The sequence below is a fragment of the Scyliorhinus canicula genome, chromosome 3, assembly GCF_902713615.1.
Source record: "Scyliorhinus canicula chromosome 3, sScyCan1.1, whole genome shotgun sequence".
Taxonomy (NCBI): domain Eukaryota; kingdom Metazoa; phylum Chordata; class Chondrichthyes; order Carcharhiniformes; family Scyliorhinidae; genus Scyliorhinus; species Scyliorhinus canicula.
This window is the reverse complement of record NC_052148.1, coordinates 252,898,558-252,917,640: the sequence shown is the minus strand read 5'-3', so window position 1 is coordinate 252,917,640 and position 19,083 is coordinate 252,898,558. Positions and strand designations below refer to the sequence as shown.

General features: G+C 47.8%; 1 protein-coding gene across 8 annotated transcripts in view; it reads right to left on the bottom strand.

The window, feature by feature from the left end:
* LOC119963437 (limbin-like) overlaps window positions 1–19,083 on the bottom strand; it is a 188,064-nt gene that overhangs the window by 85,743 nt on the left and 83,238 nt on the right. For all 8 annotated transcript variants that reach the window (XM_038792569.1, XM_038792565.1, XM_038792570.1 and 5 more), the window contains exons 13-14: window positions 13,297–13,456; window positions 3,379–3,848 (exon numbers count right to left, since the gene is read on the bottom strand). In XM_038792569.1, the coding sequence (XP_038648497.1) occupies window positions 3,379–3,848; window positions 13,297–13,456 (630 nt within the window). The remainder of the gene's footprint in view (window positions 1–3,378; window positions 3,849–13,296; window positions 13,457–19,083) is intronic.

Below are 19,083 nucleotides of genomic sequence, written 5' to 3'. Positions count from 1 at the left end.
CCTAAGCATTGGCGCAGGGACAGAATTGTGGGCGGTTCACTTTCCAGTTGGGGGCGCTATTTGAGGAGCAATTCTGGACATGCTAATGGTCCAGGACTCTGTCCACGTGAAAATAGAGCAATTTTCATTCCCAACAGCATTAGATTCATTGGTGCCGGAATTGGCGCTGGAGAGCTTGACAAGCTGGAGCTGCTTATCAGCAATCCACTCGCCACACACACTCTCATTCCAGCCAAGGCAATGGCACAAAGTAGACCTGCCCTGAAATTCACAGACTCAGCTTAATCAAATGTTGGATGCGGTTGAAACAAGGTGGAACACCAATTGGTCAGAGTGAGCAGGAGGCTCCATCCCGCTATCGTCAACTGGCCTGGGCGGAAGTGGCCTAATCGGTCAGTGCTGCCAGCCTCACCAGGCAGGCTGGTACGCAGTGCAGAAAAAAGATGAGCAACCTCCTGTGGGCAACCAGGTTGAGGACCACCTCTGGCATCACTCCTGTCCCTCACTCATCACATCACATCCTCACTCCTGTAGAAGCCAATCAAAACCCACCTGCCTGCATCTTCCTCATATCCCACCCTGCACCAAACCCAACACCTGCACTGTCCTCTTTAGCCAGGTGCATTGCCCACACATGCCACCAACTGCAGACCCCCTGTGTAACCCGTCTCTACACATCATACCATGTCCTTCATGTGTTCCCTCGGGAAAGGCTTTCCATAACAGAGAGTGGGGGAAGCCTGGAAGGGGTGTCCGGGGCCTCAGAGTTCTAACCGCCATGGAACAAAGGGCAATGGAGTTAGCCAGGGAGGTGCAGAGAGGGCCATTTCCCACACGAAGGTCGGCATGTGAGAACCTAGTGAGCTCCCAATGCAGAGTGATGTCTCAATAGCAAGCGAGTCACCCATCTCCCCCAAACCACTCCTTCCCAAGATCTCACAGTGCGTCTTGTCTTTTGTCTTGCAGCATCACCAACAGGCCAAGTCAGCCCGTCTCGGGTATCTACTGCCCCCCCCCCCAATCACATCCCGAGTATACTCCGGAGCACCAGTCCGAGGAAGACACTGACTTCTCGTCACTGCTGTCATCTGCACCCTCCACCATTGCAGTTACTATCACCTCGGTGGGACATTTTAGTAATGAGCTCCTGGGTCACCTTCTGGTGCGCACATCACACATGCTGCCGCACATCAGCTGGAGGTAGGGACACCTGAGGGAGTGGACAGTCAGTGGGCTGCCCAATCCCAGGAAACAGCTGCAGTCCAGACAAATATTGCGCTTCTGGAATGTATTATCTCGTCACTAGTGGAGATGCAGAGCCAGGATTTACAGGAGGAGGTATCAGCAACTTTCCAGCACCTGCAAATGCAGTCGGATGAGTTCAACCGCTTTGAGGTGTAGGAGATCGTGCTGACAATGCGTGGTACCCAGGCCGACACTGAACTGGTGCCGCCCGCGGTGGAAGACTTGGGTCAAAAGGTCACAGCCATGGGTCAAGATATCCGAGGCTTGGGCAAGCTGTGCAGTCAATGGCTGAGGCTCAGAACAGGGGAGCCCGTCACAGGCCCACATGGACATTGCTCCAGCACTCTAGTGCTTAGTCCATTCACAAAGGGTCATGGCTGAGGGCACAGAGTGTGTCTCTCCACATTCCCAGAGGGATGTGGTACAGTCCCAGAGGAACATGACTGAGAAGTGCCTGCACCTGGTGTGCTACTACTGAGATTGGCCGCATTCATCCTATTGGTGGGTCAGCTGGGGTCTGAGGATTTACAGAGGGATGTCCTAGGTGGTGCCCAAATAACCAGAGGCTCTGTGAACAGGACACAGTGAACAGCCAGCAGAGTGAACATCAAGGGGCATGGATCTTTTATGAGCCCGATTCAGAGGACAACCCAAACCCATGGAACTACTTCCCTGGCCCTGGCAGCCACCCCCAACAAGCGCAGCAATTTTAACAGTTTTAACTTCTCCCCCCCCCCCCCTCAGCAACCATGGCGGCCAATTCCCATTTGTAAATACCCAAAGTAAATCGCAGCCACGTGACTCCCGCCTGAAAAGGATGGAGCATCGCTGAGGTCCAGAGCATTGTCTGTGAAATGCGCTAAATACATTAAAATGCGTGCTAATGCCAGTTTGCCATGTCTCTGCCGGTGCGGGGCGCAAACTTTGTTCTAGCCACTGGGGGGGTGGAGGAGACGGGAACATGGATCCCGAATTGGCGCCGGACGCAGACCTCCATTTTACCTGGATGCCTGATTCCACGTCCGATTGGGTTTCCTGTTTACGGCATCGCAAGGTGGAGAAATTCGACCAGAGTCTTTGCTAGCAGTGTTGACGTTGCAAGATTAAATATTACGAGGAAAAAAAAAACACCATGACCTCCTCTCACCTCCCCCCTCCTCCTCCCAAGATTGTCAAGTGGAATTCCAGAACCTGCATACTAGATTTATCGGCATTCCAGTCTCTTTATTACAATCTTCGATGGGAAATCAGTTACCCCTCGTAAGTAGCTCACCTCACTGGTGTTATGAGTTGGATGGGGAGATCAATTGGGGAGCATGGCGTGAGGCACTGCGTAGGGTAAACGGGACCTCCTCATGAGCCTGATACAGTTTAAGGTGGTGCACAGGGTGCATATGACTCGGGCGAGAATGAGTGTGTTCTTTCCGGGGGTAGCAGATGAGTGTGAGAGGTGTGGGTGGGGGCCAGCGAATCACGCGCACATGTTGTGGGGTTGCGAAAAATTGGGAAGATTCTGGGCGGGAGTGTTCGTAGTCTTAGCCAGGAGGAGGAGGTGGACCCAGACCCTTTGGTGGCGATATTTGGGGTCTCAGAGAAGCCGGAGCTCATGGAGGGGAGGAAGGCCGATGTTTTGGCCTTCGCCTCCCTGACTGCATGGCGGCGAATTTTGCTGGAGTGGCGGTCGGCATCGCCACTGGGGGTAGTAGCTTGGTTGGGTGATGTGTACGATTTCCTGCGATTAGAGAAGATAAAGTACGAGTTAAGGGGCTCTTCAGGGGAGTTTGAGGAAAGGTGGGAGATGTTTGCGACAGTGTTTGAGGGGCTCTTCGTCACGGGGGAAAGGGGGGGTAAAAATGGGGAAAACTCTGTACAGACTGTATAGTTGATTGTAGGGCAGCATGTTTCCCGGGGTGTTTGCTCGCCGTAACCTGTTTTGATACATGTTTGTAATAAAATACATTTAAAAAAAAAAGGAGTTGCCCTTTTATGTAGCACTTTTAAAGCACTGTATTTAAGTGCTGATTGTGGGACTACCTGCACCTTGCGAACCACATGCGGTTTAAGTAGAAGGTCTACCACGTCCGGTCTTGTCAATATCTCAAGAAGGTGTTTCAAAAATCTAAGTAAACTTACTGGAAAACCAACTGATTCCAATGCCGTAAGAATTTCTGTTCTTCAATTTCGGATTGTAGCCGCTGAGATAATTCTTCCCTCACTTTCTCCAGCGATTCATTAGCTTTACGTTTGTTGTTTTCCTCTTGGTCTTTTTGTTTCTTCTCCTGAGTGTTTACTTCCTCATCCTGATCTTCTGCCATTTGTCTTAAATGGTCCTTTGGGGCCCCGATGCGGACCAATTCCTGCACAAATTCCACCCGTATCTTTTTAATTTTCAGTGAGGCATTTTTGGTAAGTTGCATATGAAGGGTTTCCAATTGGTCAACTGCCTCCTCGTCCAATTTCTCCACCAATTCTCCAAGTTCTGCACTTTGACTGTTTAACAGGTCGTGCCAATTCACAAGGTATTTGTTATAATTGTATCGTCTTTCTCCTGAGGTATGAAGAAGAGATGCCAGTTGCTTTTGATGATGCTCTTGCTCACAAATCTGTAGCACAAAGAATTACATTAAACACAAAATCCTCTCCCTTTGATGTAATACTGTTCCTAACTGGGCTCTCTCCAGCTCCAGAAAACATAAAAACATAGAAAATGTATTCCAATATACTTTGTGGCAAAGCCACTCCCCTTTACAGAAGTGGCTACAGGGGAAACAGGATATTCTCCATTAGGTTGTTATCAAGTCGGACATGGGTTCATAATTTCCTCAGTGTGGCAATCGGTGGTGGACTGCTACCCTGAATGGACTTACCTTGATGCAATGCAAAGCCCCTGTCTCGCCCAACCTTCCTCAGTCAGGCTAAGTGAGACAGGAGCATTCCCGACCACATTGCCGTGGAGTAACTGGGGTGCAGGGACCAAAGAAACCCCTTTTTTATGGTACTAGCTGTTTAAAGGGACAATTTAAAGGGAGAAGGTATGCTCCAAATGTAAGTGGTTCAGACAATCGCTAACACTCTTGGGGAGACTGTGCGAAAAATGTGTGATGTGTGGGGGGGGGGGGGGGTTGGACTACAGGTGGTTTGACTGGAGGAGGGTAGGAGGGGTGTAGGACCAGAGGGGTGGACACAGTCCGGAGAAGGGGGGAGGCGGAAGAGGTCGGACCTGAGGGAAGAGGACAGTCAGGATGCAGGGAGGAGGGGGGGGCTCCTCAAGATTGGCCAAACTGGAGGCAGATTGGACTGAATGGGGGGAGGTGGTGGGCTGGTCCGGGGGGGGGGGGGGGGTAACTATCAGGGCAAAACGGGCAGGACCTCCTGAAGTGAACAATTTAAATCGCATTTGCCAGATAGTTTCCAACCCAGCGCAATTGTCCAGGGGAAGCTAGCACTTCTGGGAAATTGCCAGGTAAACCCTTACCTGAGAACTCGCTAGAGGAATTCCCAGTGTATCATTGGGGTATCCCCTAAATGTGACGCTGTAGAAGTAGGTAGTGTGGGCCATGGTATCCACCATAGGTCTAAGAAACAGGCCAGGAAAACCGCAAGGAGAAATTTGTCTGAATTGCTTCTAGCAGTGCTTTGCAGACCTAAGTTGATCCCCAGGGCAAGCAGCATTGGAGATGGCTGGCTATGTGGCCCACATAGCATTCTTTAACAATATTAACGAAGAACACCATGTGGGCCACCCAAGCTAGAGGCCCATGTTGCTGTCTGCCTCCAGGGAATCAATATTAATTTGTCCAGCACCAGAAGCAATGCTTTGCAAACAAACCTCTCCATAATACTCGTGCCTTTATTCCACATTTATACTGCAGATGTTATTTTCTTTTCGCAGAGGGCCAGCTTTCAATTAATTTTGGAAACAACTACTCTTTTTTGCTAGCTGCAATACTGCCACCAACTGGTTCCGATTTACTTAATCTCATTTGTTCAATACATTTCCATTATCCTATGGAACAATTCATGAATTTCAAAATGAGTACATATTTTATTTGTAACTCATCAAATTTCTCCCCTCCTGTCTGTGCTAACCTTTTGCTGGGATATGGTTCATTTGACGTAAATTTTCCTTTAGGATCTCACCCCTGCCACGATTAGTCACATGCTAGATGATGTGACACAGAAAAATACTTTTCACTCTACCTCGGTATGCGCGACAATAAACAAATCCAATCCAATCAAATAAATACGGCTATTCTTCCATGGATGCATCGCATTCAGCCAAAACCCATTTTACCCAACATGAAAACAAAATACAACATGTATTAAGCTATTAATTATTTTAATATTGCTCAATTTTAAGAAAAGAATGTTCAAAGCAAAGCTCCAATTTATTACAGAAACAATGGGGGTAGTGTTAACCCTCAAAAAAGGTTGGGTGAAATGCAAAAGTTTTAAAAACTTCATCAAAACCCGCCCCGCATTTCCAACTCGGAGGAAGGTGGCAGCCTCACATTTAACCTGCTGTTATCACTGGATTATCATTGGTTGACAGGTCTGAGGAACACCATCAGCTCAAAGAAGGTGCGAGAAGAGCTTCAGAGAAAAGTAAATGGAGGTTTTTCCACATGGCTGCACAGGTTTACCTGCCTCCCTGCCCACTCCCTCACCTTCTATAGCTGCAGGCTTCCGACCTGTGCCTGTGGCCTCCACCACATTGTCCTCTGTCTGACTGGGAGCCAAGCCTGTCATTCAGGCTGGTTTCCAAGCAAACATCCCATTGAAAAGAAAAGGTGCCATTTGTGGAGTCACAATTTCAGACCTTACTGGACGGCACCTAAACTCCCCTCCAACCCTTCTACTCAAAAACCCGCCCCTGTCAATATCGGGGCCAATTAATGAAAGCCACAAGCAATGGGAGTTTCAATGCTTGAGATTTCAGTTCTCCCTTGAGCAAGGAAGGCTAAAAGGAGATTTGATTGTGATGTTTAAAATCATGAAGCATTTGAAGACAGCAAATAAAGTAAAACTGTTCCCAGTGACTGCAGGGTTAATAAGAAGGTACAGATTGGCAAAAAAAACTAGAGGTGATATAATGACAAACTTCTTTACATAAAAAAAAACTGGGCTCAATTCTCCCAAAACATTGGTTGTTCCAACACCAACCCCGAAGGCAGACCACTAGTCATGGGCTGTCATCATGAAAAAGACCTCTGGTGGTGACTCAGGACATACACTGGAGGCTTCCAGTAATAAACAAAGGTGTTTATCTATGAAAGGCAAAAGCAGTTAGATAATGGGCACAGGACACCATACAACAGGTCTTTACACTTCAGCACCCTAGTTCACACTGCCTGGGGCCTGCCCATGCAAACTCCTCATTGGCCGGGGTTCCCGCATTCCTGTGCAATTCACCCTTAACCGGTCATGTGATCCATGGACCATGCCCCTTAAAGGGGTTATGCTACCACATCCCTCCCCTCTTAAGTCTCTTAACACACTACCTCCAAAACTATATACAAAAGTTATAATAGTTAACAGCGCCAACCAAGGAAAGAGTCCATCAAAAAGTCAATCTGTCCGGAGGCCTCCGGGTCCTCCTGGACCTCTGTAGCCCAGCCACGTGCTTGGCACTCTTTTGGGCAATCGAGTGGTCAACAATCAATATCAACTCAGCAGGGCCCAATTCGATGACAGGCGAACTAGCCTCACTGGCCTCGACAGACGTAGCAGGTTGAACAGAAATGGGAGTCCCTGACTCCCCTTTGCTGGACTGAGTTACAGGAGCATTCACAATGCTTGCTGGACCTGTCAGCTCCATGTCTGGGGTCGTCACCCCTCGACTCCTCAGGTAGTCAATGTGCTTTTTGACAGTCTTCCCCATTAACATTGATCACATAAGACACCAGCCCTGACTGGGTCACAATCTGCCCTTCTAACCAAGGCAAACCGGTATTGAAATATCAGACCTAAACCGATCTCCCACCTGGAACATCATCTCGCCTCTCTGCTCTGACTTTCCACGTTTCTGGGAGGCCAGACCTGCCTCCACACCCCCTGCCAAATTTGGAAATACAAGGTCCAATTGGATTCTCAACCAACAGCCCGTGAGTAGCTCAGCTGGTTTGCCCCTGTGTTTGAATGAGGGGCTCAGTTGTACAATGGCAAAATTAGCCAACCTCTGGTTCCTGAAAGTTTGAACTGCCCCCTCAGCTAGACCGTTTGACACTGGGTGGTGGGGGGGCTACCTTCTGTGTCGTAAGTCATTTGCTCTCACAAAATGCTGGGAATCATTGCCGGTGAAGGGTGTGCCATTGTCTGAAACGACTGACTCAGGAGCCGATGAATGGCAAACACAGCGCAAGGCATTTACTGTGGCCTTTGAGGTAATGGGCCCCATCTCATGAACCAATAGCCACTCCAAGTGGGCATTTACCAGCACCAAAAACATCTTACCTAGGAATGGACTTGAATAATCAGTGTGGACCCTGGTCCACTGGTGACTTGGCCATTCCCAGGGGTGAAGTATGGCACAAGGCAGCAAAGATTGCTGCATTTGGCAAGGGTGGTACTGTTGTACTAGTTCTTCAATGACTTTGTTCATGCCTGGTCATTAGACATATCGACATGTCAACATCTTCATCTTTTCCTGCCCTGGGTAGGCTCTGTATATCTCGTGAAGGAGGGGTTCCCTGGTCTGAGGTGGGACGAGCAATTGTGATCCCCACAGAATCACAATCCCCACAGAATCACGCTGTCTTCACACGAGTGAAGTAGGACCTCAGCTGTTCACACTTCTTGTAATACCAGCCAGACCGTATCATTCATTTGGCCTCTGAAAAGAAAGATCTCTTTGGATCCAGGTGCGGATGTGCCCTGCAGACATTGGCAGGGTCTAGGAAATTTAAGGCTAGAATGATCTCCTGGGGTACCGCGGGTGGTGGAATGCTCTTGGGTAGGAGCAGGCGACTTAATGCAATTTAATGCATTAGCAATTTGCATCCCAGACCAGTGCTGAAATGCATAGCTGTAGGCCATCAACAGCAGGACCCAACACTACACCCTCATTGAGGCGATCGGTGTAGGGGATTCTTTTCCCTTAACAGGCCCAGTAGTGCCATGCGGTCAGTCACTATGTCAAACCATGAACCATACACATACTGGTGAGATACAATATAACCAATAAGCCCGCCTTCTCAATATGGACATAACTGCTTCAGAAAGAGTCTTTGAAGTAAAGACAATAGGGCGTTCTGAACCATCTACCATTTTGTGGGATAAAACGGCTTCTATGCCATAAGGGGATGGACCACATGTCAGCAGATTTGTTTCCCCACATCAAAATTCACCAAATGATTTGATGGTTGTAATGCTTGCTTCACAACTCGGAAGGCTTCCACTTAAGGTTCCCTCCATTTTCATCGCTGATTCGTCCTTAACAGCTGGTGTGATGGTGCCAATGTTGTGGCTAGATTCAAAATAAATCTTCCATAGTTACTGGCCATACCAAGGAAGAACTTAAGCTCACTGGCATGTTTGGGTTCAGGGATGATGCATATGGCCGTGACCTTTTCTTCCAATGGGTGCAACCCTATTGCATCAATGCAAAATCCTAGATGTACCACTTCTGAGGCCAGACAGTGTGCATTTTAGCAGACCCCTGCATCTCAAAACCTCTTTAATACTTCCTCTAGGCTGGCTATTTGTTCTTCTGGTGTGGTGCAGGTGGCTAGACATAACCAAGGTAAACCATCATCTTAGGAATTCCTTGGAGGAGATTTTCCATATTACGTTCGAAGATAGCGTTGGCTGAAGAAATGCTGAACGGCAGTCTGCTGTACTGGAAGAGGCCTTTATGGGTATTATTTGTAGCAAACTTCTGAGACTCCTGATTCAACTCTTGTTGCAGTTAGGTGTGACGGAGCTCCAATTTTTGAATAGGTGAGGCTCCTACCAGCTTGGTGTAGAGATCTTCAATTTCGGGACTTGGATGCCAATCGACCGGGACAGCCTATAATCCCCACAAATCCCTTTCAACTGATCAGGCTTAAGGACAGGGCCTATCAGCACCACCCACTCTGTAAACTGCACCAGTTTGATTATACCCAGCTCTTCCAATCTCTTTATCACTGCTTCAACCTTCTGGTCTGGCTCTGAAGAAAGTGTGTCAAATCTGGATTGACATACATCTTTGATTTTCCGCCCTTAATCTGGCCCAATTCCTTGTGGAAGTTCTTCATACCTCGTCAAGACATCTTGGTGGACAGAATCACATGTTTTGAACATTTCCACCTAATTCAGCCTAATATTCTGTAGGCAGTCTCTTCTCAATAAACTGGGCCCTTTCTTTCCATGACAACCAACGGCAGATTGGCCTCTTGCCCTCTGTAGGCCACTGGGGTCTTGGCTGTTACGAGAATCTTCAAAATATCCCCCGGGTATGTCGCAAGCTTGGCTGTAGAACTCTTTAAGCCTAAAGACTGTGTTTTTGCACGTGGATATTGGAAGGTCTGCTCACCCACTACATTCACTGAAGCCCCAATGTTGATTTCTATTTTAAGGAGTCGACCATTTACCCTCAGGACAATTTCAATAAGAGCCGTCTTATTCAATTGGACTCCATTCACCTGATGCATTGCATGTTCTTCTTCTTAGCTCTTCTCCACTATGTTCACTGTGGACTGCTGCTGATTTGCATTAGCGTGATTTGTCTCATGCAACATTGTTCTTGAATGTGCCACTTTGGTTGCAACAGAAGCATATAAACTTCCAAACATGGCAGGTCTCCTGTGGATAGACCCTCAATGATAGCTGCTGACCTAGGATTCGATTTGATGCCCTGATTCCTTCCCATTACTTGGGTTGCGTTTCTGGATATAGGACCATGTCTGACTCTGAGCTGTATCTGTCGATTACACCTCAGACCTTCCAGCCCATACATGGTTGATCGCCTCTCCAGCCACTCTTTGAAGCTTAGTGGTGCCTTTCTCAGTGCATTCCATTGCCTGAGACATCTCGATCATTTTTTCCAACATAATTGTCGTCTCCGCCAGAAGCTTCTTCTGGATATTAAGGTTATGGTCCCACAAACCAGATGGTCACGCAACATTTCACTAAACACAGTCCCAGGCTTACAGTCTGCAGAAAGCTCGAGAAGCCTGGCTATGAAGGCTGAGACAGACTCTTCATGGTCCCTCATTGTAGAGTTAAACTTACAACATTGGAGGATAATTGAGCGCCTTGGGTTGTAATGTCCTTTAATCAATTTCACTATCTGGTCAAAGGTCTTTGAGTGGGGTGCCTCCAGGATCATGAGGTTCCTAATCAAATTATATCTTTGGTGTCCATAAACTGTCAGAAGTATCACTTTCAGCCTTTTCCTCACCTGCAATCTCATTCATGGTAAAGAAGAAATGGAGTCGTTCGATGTATTGTCTCCATGATTCAACCCCTTGGTCAAATGGGTCTAGTTTGATAGGCATTGGCACTCACGGTTTAAATGATTCCAACTCTTGCTGGAACTTCCCTACTTTCTCAACTGCTCGTTCCTTTCCCCTCACTTCATGACGGCTGCCAAATGCGATCAAAAACTTTTACTTTGTCACCAATGTGATGGCTTGAGACATACACTGGAGGCTTCCAGTAATAAAGGGGTTTATTGATGAAAGGCACAGGGAGTTAGGTAACAGGCACAGAACATGATACAAAAGGTCTTTACACTTCAGCTACCTGGTCCACACTGTTCAGGATCCTGCTCCCAGGGCCCCGCGCAAACACCTGATACAGGGTGTATCATTCTCCCATGTGATTGGCTCTGAGCCAGTCAAGTGCAGCCCATCGCCTTAAAGGGGCCACGCTACCACACTCTGCTTTAAACATACTCGAGTGACTGAGCCTCCAAAGTCCTATGGGCAGAGAAGTCCAAAGATCTTACCACCCTCTGACTGAAGAACTTCCTCCGCATCTCGATCCTGAATGACCTACCTCATTCTGAGATTATGTCCCCTGGTTCTGGACCCCATCGGACCAGGGGGAAAATCTTTCCTGCATCTACACATTTCTAGCAGTAATTTGTCTTTGTATTGAGGCAAATGTTATAGTTCATGTGACGTTGGGCATCAAGAACTAAGGCTCTAAGTGGAACAGATAATCAAGCCACCAAATGAGCCTATCAAATTAGAGCTGAAGCTAATGCCGGAATCCCATCGATGGAAAGCATCAATGCTGCTCGTAAGGATAAAGTTCTAAAAGATATGAAAATATCCCTAATCATGAGTTCAAGAATCTCTTCAAGTATCTCCATTGAGATATTTAATCCAAAATCGATACTATAAGATGATTAGTCAGAGACTCAGGCTTCATTCACTTAGACCTAATAATGGATGATAAAGACTCTGAGGGGTTCCTTATTAAGGAGTTAAGTGCCAGGGGTTAAGGATTTATTTTGTGCTTTGGCATGTATGTCTTGGAATATCAAACTCTGTATTCTTAAAATAATCAGGAGTGATAAATCTGTCTGATTTTTCTCCTTTTTGTCAGAGGGATTCCGGCACAGATTGTCTCACCAATTACTGTTGAGTGTGATTAACTCAGCAGATCATGGGATGCTGGCCAATATTGATAATACAGTAACATGTTGCAAAGCATTTACCGACTGACCATTGGGGAAATTATTTGTGATCATCTACTGTATCTCAACGTTAAATTCCATTAACTGATAATACACCAAAATGATATCACCACAAAGTGGTATTAACCTGAAATAAAATGCAACTGCAGAGAAACTATTCAACTTTCAACATTCCCAAAGGATTTTCATGCACGTTAGCACGGGAATATCTATAGGGGGTCATGGGGTTTTGTATAAAATACTGTGACAAATGCTTCAATGCCTTCTCCTCTGAAGGGTTTCTTAACACCTCCACAGATGCTATCCTTTAGCAATAGGAGTTGAACATTGTTCTATTCCAGTGTGAAGTAACATTTAGCTTCTGCCACAATTGCTTCTCATAATGCTCCAGCTTTGATTTTCCTTCCACAGATGTTAGCTTGTATTTTCCTCCTGGAGTATTCCAAAGTTATGTTGCCCCTTGGGAACCATCTGCGACAACCACAACCCTTACCGATGCTCTAAAAAAGTAACAATTTTTTATCTGACATAGGATAGAACTTCAATGTGAGGTGGTGGGAGGCTTTCTTCAATCTCCAGCCGTTACTTCAGCAGACCCACCCCCAAACAAAAATAAAGTAATAAATAATCACTATTGTCACAAGTAGGCTGCAATGAAGTTATGGTGAAAAGCCCCTAGTCCCCACATTCTGGCACCTGTTCAGGGAGGCCGGTACGGGAATTGAACCCATGCTGGTGGTCTTGTTCTGTATTACAAGTCAGCTGCTTAGCCCACTGTGCAAAACCAGCCCCTGAATGGCATAACACACTTCCTCCAGGATGTCTGTCAAAAATATAGTGGAGGATTGGGAGAACCAATCTTTCACTTTGGTGTAAATGTTGTATCAAAAAGAGACAGGCGCTAAAGGATTGATACATGATCTCTTTTCTATAGCAATATGCAAAATATTCAGAACCACAGTCAGAAGGGGCAGCATGGTGGCACAGTGGCTAGCACTGCTGCCTCACGGTGCCAAGGTCCCAAGTTCGATCCCGACTCTGGGTCACTGTCCGTGTGGAGTTTGCACATTCTCCCCGTGTTTGCGTTGGTTTCACCCCCACAACCCAAAGATATGCAGGGTAGGTGGATTGGCCACACTAAATTGCCCCTTAATTGGAAAAAATGAATTGGGTACTCTAAATTTATTTTAAAAAAAGAACCACAGTCAGAAAGCTGAAGTATAATGTGATTTATATGATTCGCTCAAGACTAATAATGTGTAACTTGCAAGGATGATAGCTTTAATAAATAAAGCTGTCATCAGTACCTTCATTCGCATTCAATTATTGTCCTCCAAATTTCATTTCCTGCGTAAACCCATTCGTATTTGGTGTGAAATAAACATGTACAGAAACTGGAAGGGATTAAATAGCCATTCACTTACTTTTCTGACAATGTGCTCTCTTCTCTCACTGATCAATTTGCAATGTATTAGTTTCTTCTCTTGATCCATGTCCTCCTGTAACTTCTTCTTCACAGCAAGTATTTCTTGCTGTATCATCGTCAACAATGACTCCACTGAACCATCTGTTAGGTAACCAGCACTAAAATAAAGAACAGATATCTCATATGGAGCACTTCAAAACCACTTAAAGCAGTGACACCACTAGTTACAAGGTTTGCTAATACAAAATAAACGTGTGGAAACATGACTCTGTATGCACATACTCATTTTTATTTGATTCACCTGCTGGGTTGCTGGGCTGTTTTGCTTTGTGTAACAGGTTTATGTTCAGAACAAACTACGTACAGATCTACTTTCTAAAACACTGCTTCATTGGTTTGTATTGAATTTTGAAATGCAGCAGACATTGACAAAATTTTCTGATTCCAGACAGCTGTTAAGCTTTCCCATCAGAGGATGTGGACATCACTGACAAGGCCAGCATTTGTTGCCCGTCCTGAATTGAGAGGCTTGCTCGGCCATTTCAGAGTCAACCACAACGCTGTGGACCTGGAGTCACGTGTAGGCCAGACCAGGTAAGCACAGCAGATTTCCTTCCCTAAAGGACATCCGTGAAACAGATGTTTTTTAGAGCAATCGACAATGGCTGTCATGGTAACCAGGTTGTATAATCCCGATTTTATTAATTGAACTACAATTCCACCAGCTGCCAGTGTGCGATTTGAACCCACATTCCCAGAGCATTAGCCTGGGCCTCTGGATTACTAGTCCAAGTGATATTACCACGATGTAGCCACCTTCCCTGTTGAGGATACATCCGTCTTTTCTACTTTGGGATTTGGATTCAAAGCGGGGCAGTTGATGAAATTAAAACCAGCTGTAAATGTGAAGGGGAAACATACTTAACGCAATGTTTTTCAGTTGGTTAACCGTTTGGTCAAATTGTGAAATCTACTTGTTCCAGATGTAAACTGGGACTTGGTGTATGTTGCGTTCAGAGTTTGAAAAAGGTGGTAGTAGACGATGGGCCGAAGAGGCTGCTGTGCACAATGGGAGGTGGACAATATTAAAGAGTGAACCGGTTGTGCAAAAGGTTAATGGATGACCTTTGACTGCCCAACTTTGTGGCACAAAAACAGTAGAAGTGACAAACTGGTTACCAAACTTTAGTGCTGTATGATAAAGGAGGGTCCTGTGGCAGGAGAAGGGGAAGGTGATTTACGTCAGCTGATTTAAGCAGTTGAGGTCAAGGAGTTTTACCTTTGGTTCAAAACATGATTTTGTCCACTATTGTGTCAAGATAAAAGTATGGAGGTATGCTCGGTGGGGTGTGGGGGACCCTCGGCTGGGGGTGGTGGGACCCTTGGTTGGGGTGGGCTGCCATCGGAGGTTGGGGATGGAGGTGCTGGGGAGGCAACCAAACCGGGAGGGCAGCTGCTCACAGCACCACCATGCCAACAGCTGGATTGTTTACCCATTCCGGGGCAACCCTTGTCCCTGCCTGTCTGCCCCACCGAATACCCATAACCCCCACCAACTGCTGAGACCTCTGGCCATGTGGCTGAAGCTGTCGCTAATAGGTAACTGGCAATCGTGGTTAAGTGAGCACTTCACAATCCCAAGTGGATCCCCACGGGTGGATCGGCCATGTAGCACATGGGAGTCATTGCCTAGCATCCCAATCACACCTTAATGCCTGTACACTGTGTTTGAAGACAGCGGGAGGCAACACCACACACGCAGCTGCCAACATCCGAACACCCAGGGGCTGGGACACATCCCAGGACATGTCCATGGCTGGAGGATGGGTGGGTGCCACGGGGACGGGGGAGATAACTGGAGAGATGGGCCAATGTATCGGAGGTCAGCCCACATTGCGGAAGAAAGTGACAGAAGCATCATAATGGGTGTGCACAAGTTTTATGTGTTTTACAATTCCCCACTCTCCCAATGGTTCCGCTCCTCCTCCCCCCAACCCCCTCCCTCGGTGCCCTTAGTGATGCTTAACATGTTTAGCTCTACCACTAAGTCTAAGTGTTTCCCCAGGATACACATCAATGCTGGACACAGCCTGCTGCTTACCACATCCCGTGACCTTTGATGCCCTGGCCGGCTTTCTCTGGGGGCACCGAGGCTGGAGGGCCCCGGCACACTTGTTTGAATCATAGAATTCACAGTGCAGAAGGAGGCCATTTGGCCCATCGAGTCTGCACCGGCCCTTGGGAAGAGGACTCCACTTAAACCCATGCCTTCACCGTAACCCAGAAACCCCACCTAACCTTTTTAGGACACACTAAGGACAATTTATCATGGCCAATCCACCTAACCTGCACATCTTTGGACTGTGGGAGCGAAGTGGAATACCGGGAGGAAACCCACGCAAACACGGGGAGAACGTGCAGACTCCGCACAGACAGTGACCCAAGCCGGGAATCGAACCTGGGACCCTGGAGCTGTGAAGCAACTGTGCTAACCACTGTGCTACCGTTCTGCCCAAGGAAGTAATTTTAGTGCTGACATACGGCTAAAGAATTAATTTTATAACCTATATTAATTATAACTATTGATCAAAGTACTGTATTGCATAATAGCCAGACATAAAAGAAAAGATTGTAAAACTTATGAACCTTGATTAAGTTCTAATTAGTGGTTTTCTTTCTTAGAAAAATTTTAGAGTGGCTAATTAATTTTTTCCAATTAAGGGGCTATTTGGCGTGGCCAATCTACCTGCCCTGCAAATCTTTAGGTTGTGGGGTAGAAACCCACGTAGACACAGGGAGAATGTGCGAACTCCACATGGACAGTGACCCAGAGCCTGGATCGAACCTGGGACCTCGGCTCTGTGAGGCAGCAGTGCTAATCACTGCGCCGCTGTGCTGCCCCTTAATTAGTGAATTAGTGCAATAAAGATATCAGAAAGACTGGGCTTTTATTTTAAGCATTAATGTATAATAACTATATAATTTGAAGGTCTATTGGAAGTGCAGTCTCAGCAGGATGCTGTCTGAACAAAGGAATCTTTCTGAACGCTGATAAGGTACGTAGCCTTCTAGAAGTCTGACTTGGTGGTTGCAAGTCAGATTAAAACTAGTTAAAAAAAAAACATTGTTCTTCATAGATGATATATTGCTATTATTTTGAACCAAGTGCTATCAACTGAAAGATGTAATTAAACACCAATTTAATTCATCTTGACAACTGCTAGAACCAAGTCATTAAATCAACCATAGCCTGTCTTGGATATGACTTGATGGTTATCTAGAGGTTAACGGTACGGGTTCGGTAGGGTTTTGTTGCTGGCCATATTTTTGGAGACTCTGGAGTATGAACAATGTGCTAATCACCACGAGCAAGTTTGAGATCATGATCTGAAACCCAAGAGGGTAAATGTGACCAGCTGAAGCTATAAAAGTCACTGACCTAAGTTTAAGTGTATATTTTATTTTAAAAGCTTCCTAAATTTGCTTTCCCAAGACTTCTGTTGACGGTACATGCACAGCCGTGCTGCCCTGTCCCGTGTGCTGATTTTGGGACGCAGCCTCATCAGAGGGGTGGAGCTCTGGGGAGCAGAAGGCCACCACTGACGCTCCATGGGACAGGTCCAGGTTGGTAGCCAGCCCCCCGTCCTCCCACTTGGTGCCCATAGGGCCCTGGGGTTCACCTTGGGATGGAGCGTTTCGAGTCCAGGCTACCCCAGCATCATGTAGCTCTGCCAGCCCTGGTGATTCATAGAATTTTGTTTTTTCGTAGAATTTACAGTGCAGAAGGAGGCCGTTCAGCCCATCGAGTCTACACCGGCTCTTGGAAAGAGCACCCTACCCAAGGTCAACACCTCCACCCTATCCCCATAACCCAGTAACCCTACTCAACACTAAGGGCAATTTTGGACACTAAGGGCAATTTATCATGGCCAGTCCACCTAACCTGCACATCTTTTAGACTGTGGGAGGAAACCGGAGTGCCTGGAGGAAACCCACGCACACACGGGGAGGATGTGCAGACTCCGCACAGACAGTGACCCAAGCCGGAATTGAACCTGGGACCCTGGAACTGTGAAGCGATTGTGCTATCCACAATGCTACCGTGCTGCCCTGCCATGGTCTGATGCATTGATGCTCTCAGTGGTGCTCTGCAGTGACTGGGACATGCACTGCAGCATCTCAACAAAGCCCAGCTGTGACTGGGACATTCCCTTCTGAGAGCAGTACATGCCCCACAGAACCTCAAAGTCCGTCTGGTACTGGGTGACATCTTCCAGTGAGTCAGATATTCTGCCAAGGCCCTCAGCCATGGCCATCACCAACTACGCGACGCCTTGGACACCTTCAATCATGGTGGCAACATCATGCACCAAGCTCTCCACTGCGGTCGCCACCCTAGCAGTGTTGGCCTCGGTGCCACGCATTGCTGCCGTCATCTCCTGCACCCGTAGCGCCTGGGACTCCTCCAATTGGCTATGGAGCTCCTGGAGTGCCGCTGACATCCCTCTCTGAATGTCCCGGCTGCTCCCTATCATCTCAATCAGCTCCGGGTACCTCTGTGCCACAGGCTTAGCATCAGGGTAGGACCCAGCTGGGTCCTGGCATCCAGCAGCCCTGCGACTGTTGTTTCGCCTTGAGGGGGGGAGGGGGATTCCTGCCTCTACCAGATGTGCATCATCAGTTCACATGTCCCACTGAGGTGCGTGAATCTGCGCTGGTGGAGGGTGGGGATGACAGCTGAGCCGCGACTATACTGGTTGCATCCTCTGAGGTCTCCTCCTCGGGGTCAGGAGAGGATGCCACCTGGGACATGTGGTCAGTGGGAGGTATGGATCAGTCAGTAAGACATTAACAACTCATGTGTGACAGGTCCTCCGGGTGGCACCTTGTGATCCCTCACCTGTGCAGCGTCTGCCAGCCTCCGTGTAGGAGACTGATCTGTCCTCGGCCACACCGTTCACCTTTAGGGCATGCTCCTCGAAGGAGGTGAGGATTCTTAAGTATGGCACCCTACTGCCAGTCTAGGCCCTCTCCCAATGGTTATGGGAGAGCTTTTCCTGAGGAGACACAGAGGGGGCATCGTTAGCCACACACGTGGTTCACAGTGGTGGGGAGGTGGAGCGTGTGAAAGGAGGGTTTGGGTGGAGGAAGCGTTGAGGGTTGTTTGGTGAGTTGGGGGGGGGGGGGGGGGGGGGGGGGAAGAGGTCGGCACCGGTGTCAACGCAGTCGTTCTGCCCGATGCAGGTCGCTGACCTTTTTCCGGCACTGAGGTCCAGTCCTCCTGGTCACACACCCCAAGCTCACAGCTCCCGCCAACTCATCCCAGATAAGACTGGCTGCCCTGTGGCAGACTCTCCTGGACCCTCGGGGAACAGAAAATCCCTCCTGGTCGCCACAGCGTCTAACAACCTAACCAGATCTGCGTCCATGAATCTTGGGGCTGGTCTCCTCGCTGCCATCGTTGTGAGCTGGTCGGGGGTTGGCTGAGCAAGTGCAGCTTAAGTGCTGCTTGACCTTGTTAGCGGGGACGGGCGTGCGCAGCCCCGGCAATCCAGCTGGCAAGCGTTCATTTTCGATGGGAAGCCCAGAAGGCCACACTAAATGGGCCAACTAATGTTGAATTGCGTTGCCGGTCTCGCTGGACAGAGCGCCGGGAAGCTCGCAGCAATTCCCGCTCGATACCACACTTTGAAATTTTTCAGGAGAATCGCGCCCATACCAGCTGATAAAGGAGACAGCTTTTAATGACCGAGGAAGCCAGCGGTAGTGAAACGAGGTTCTATTT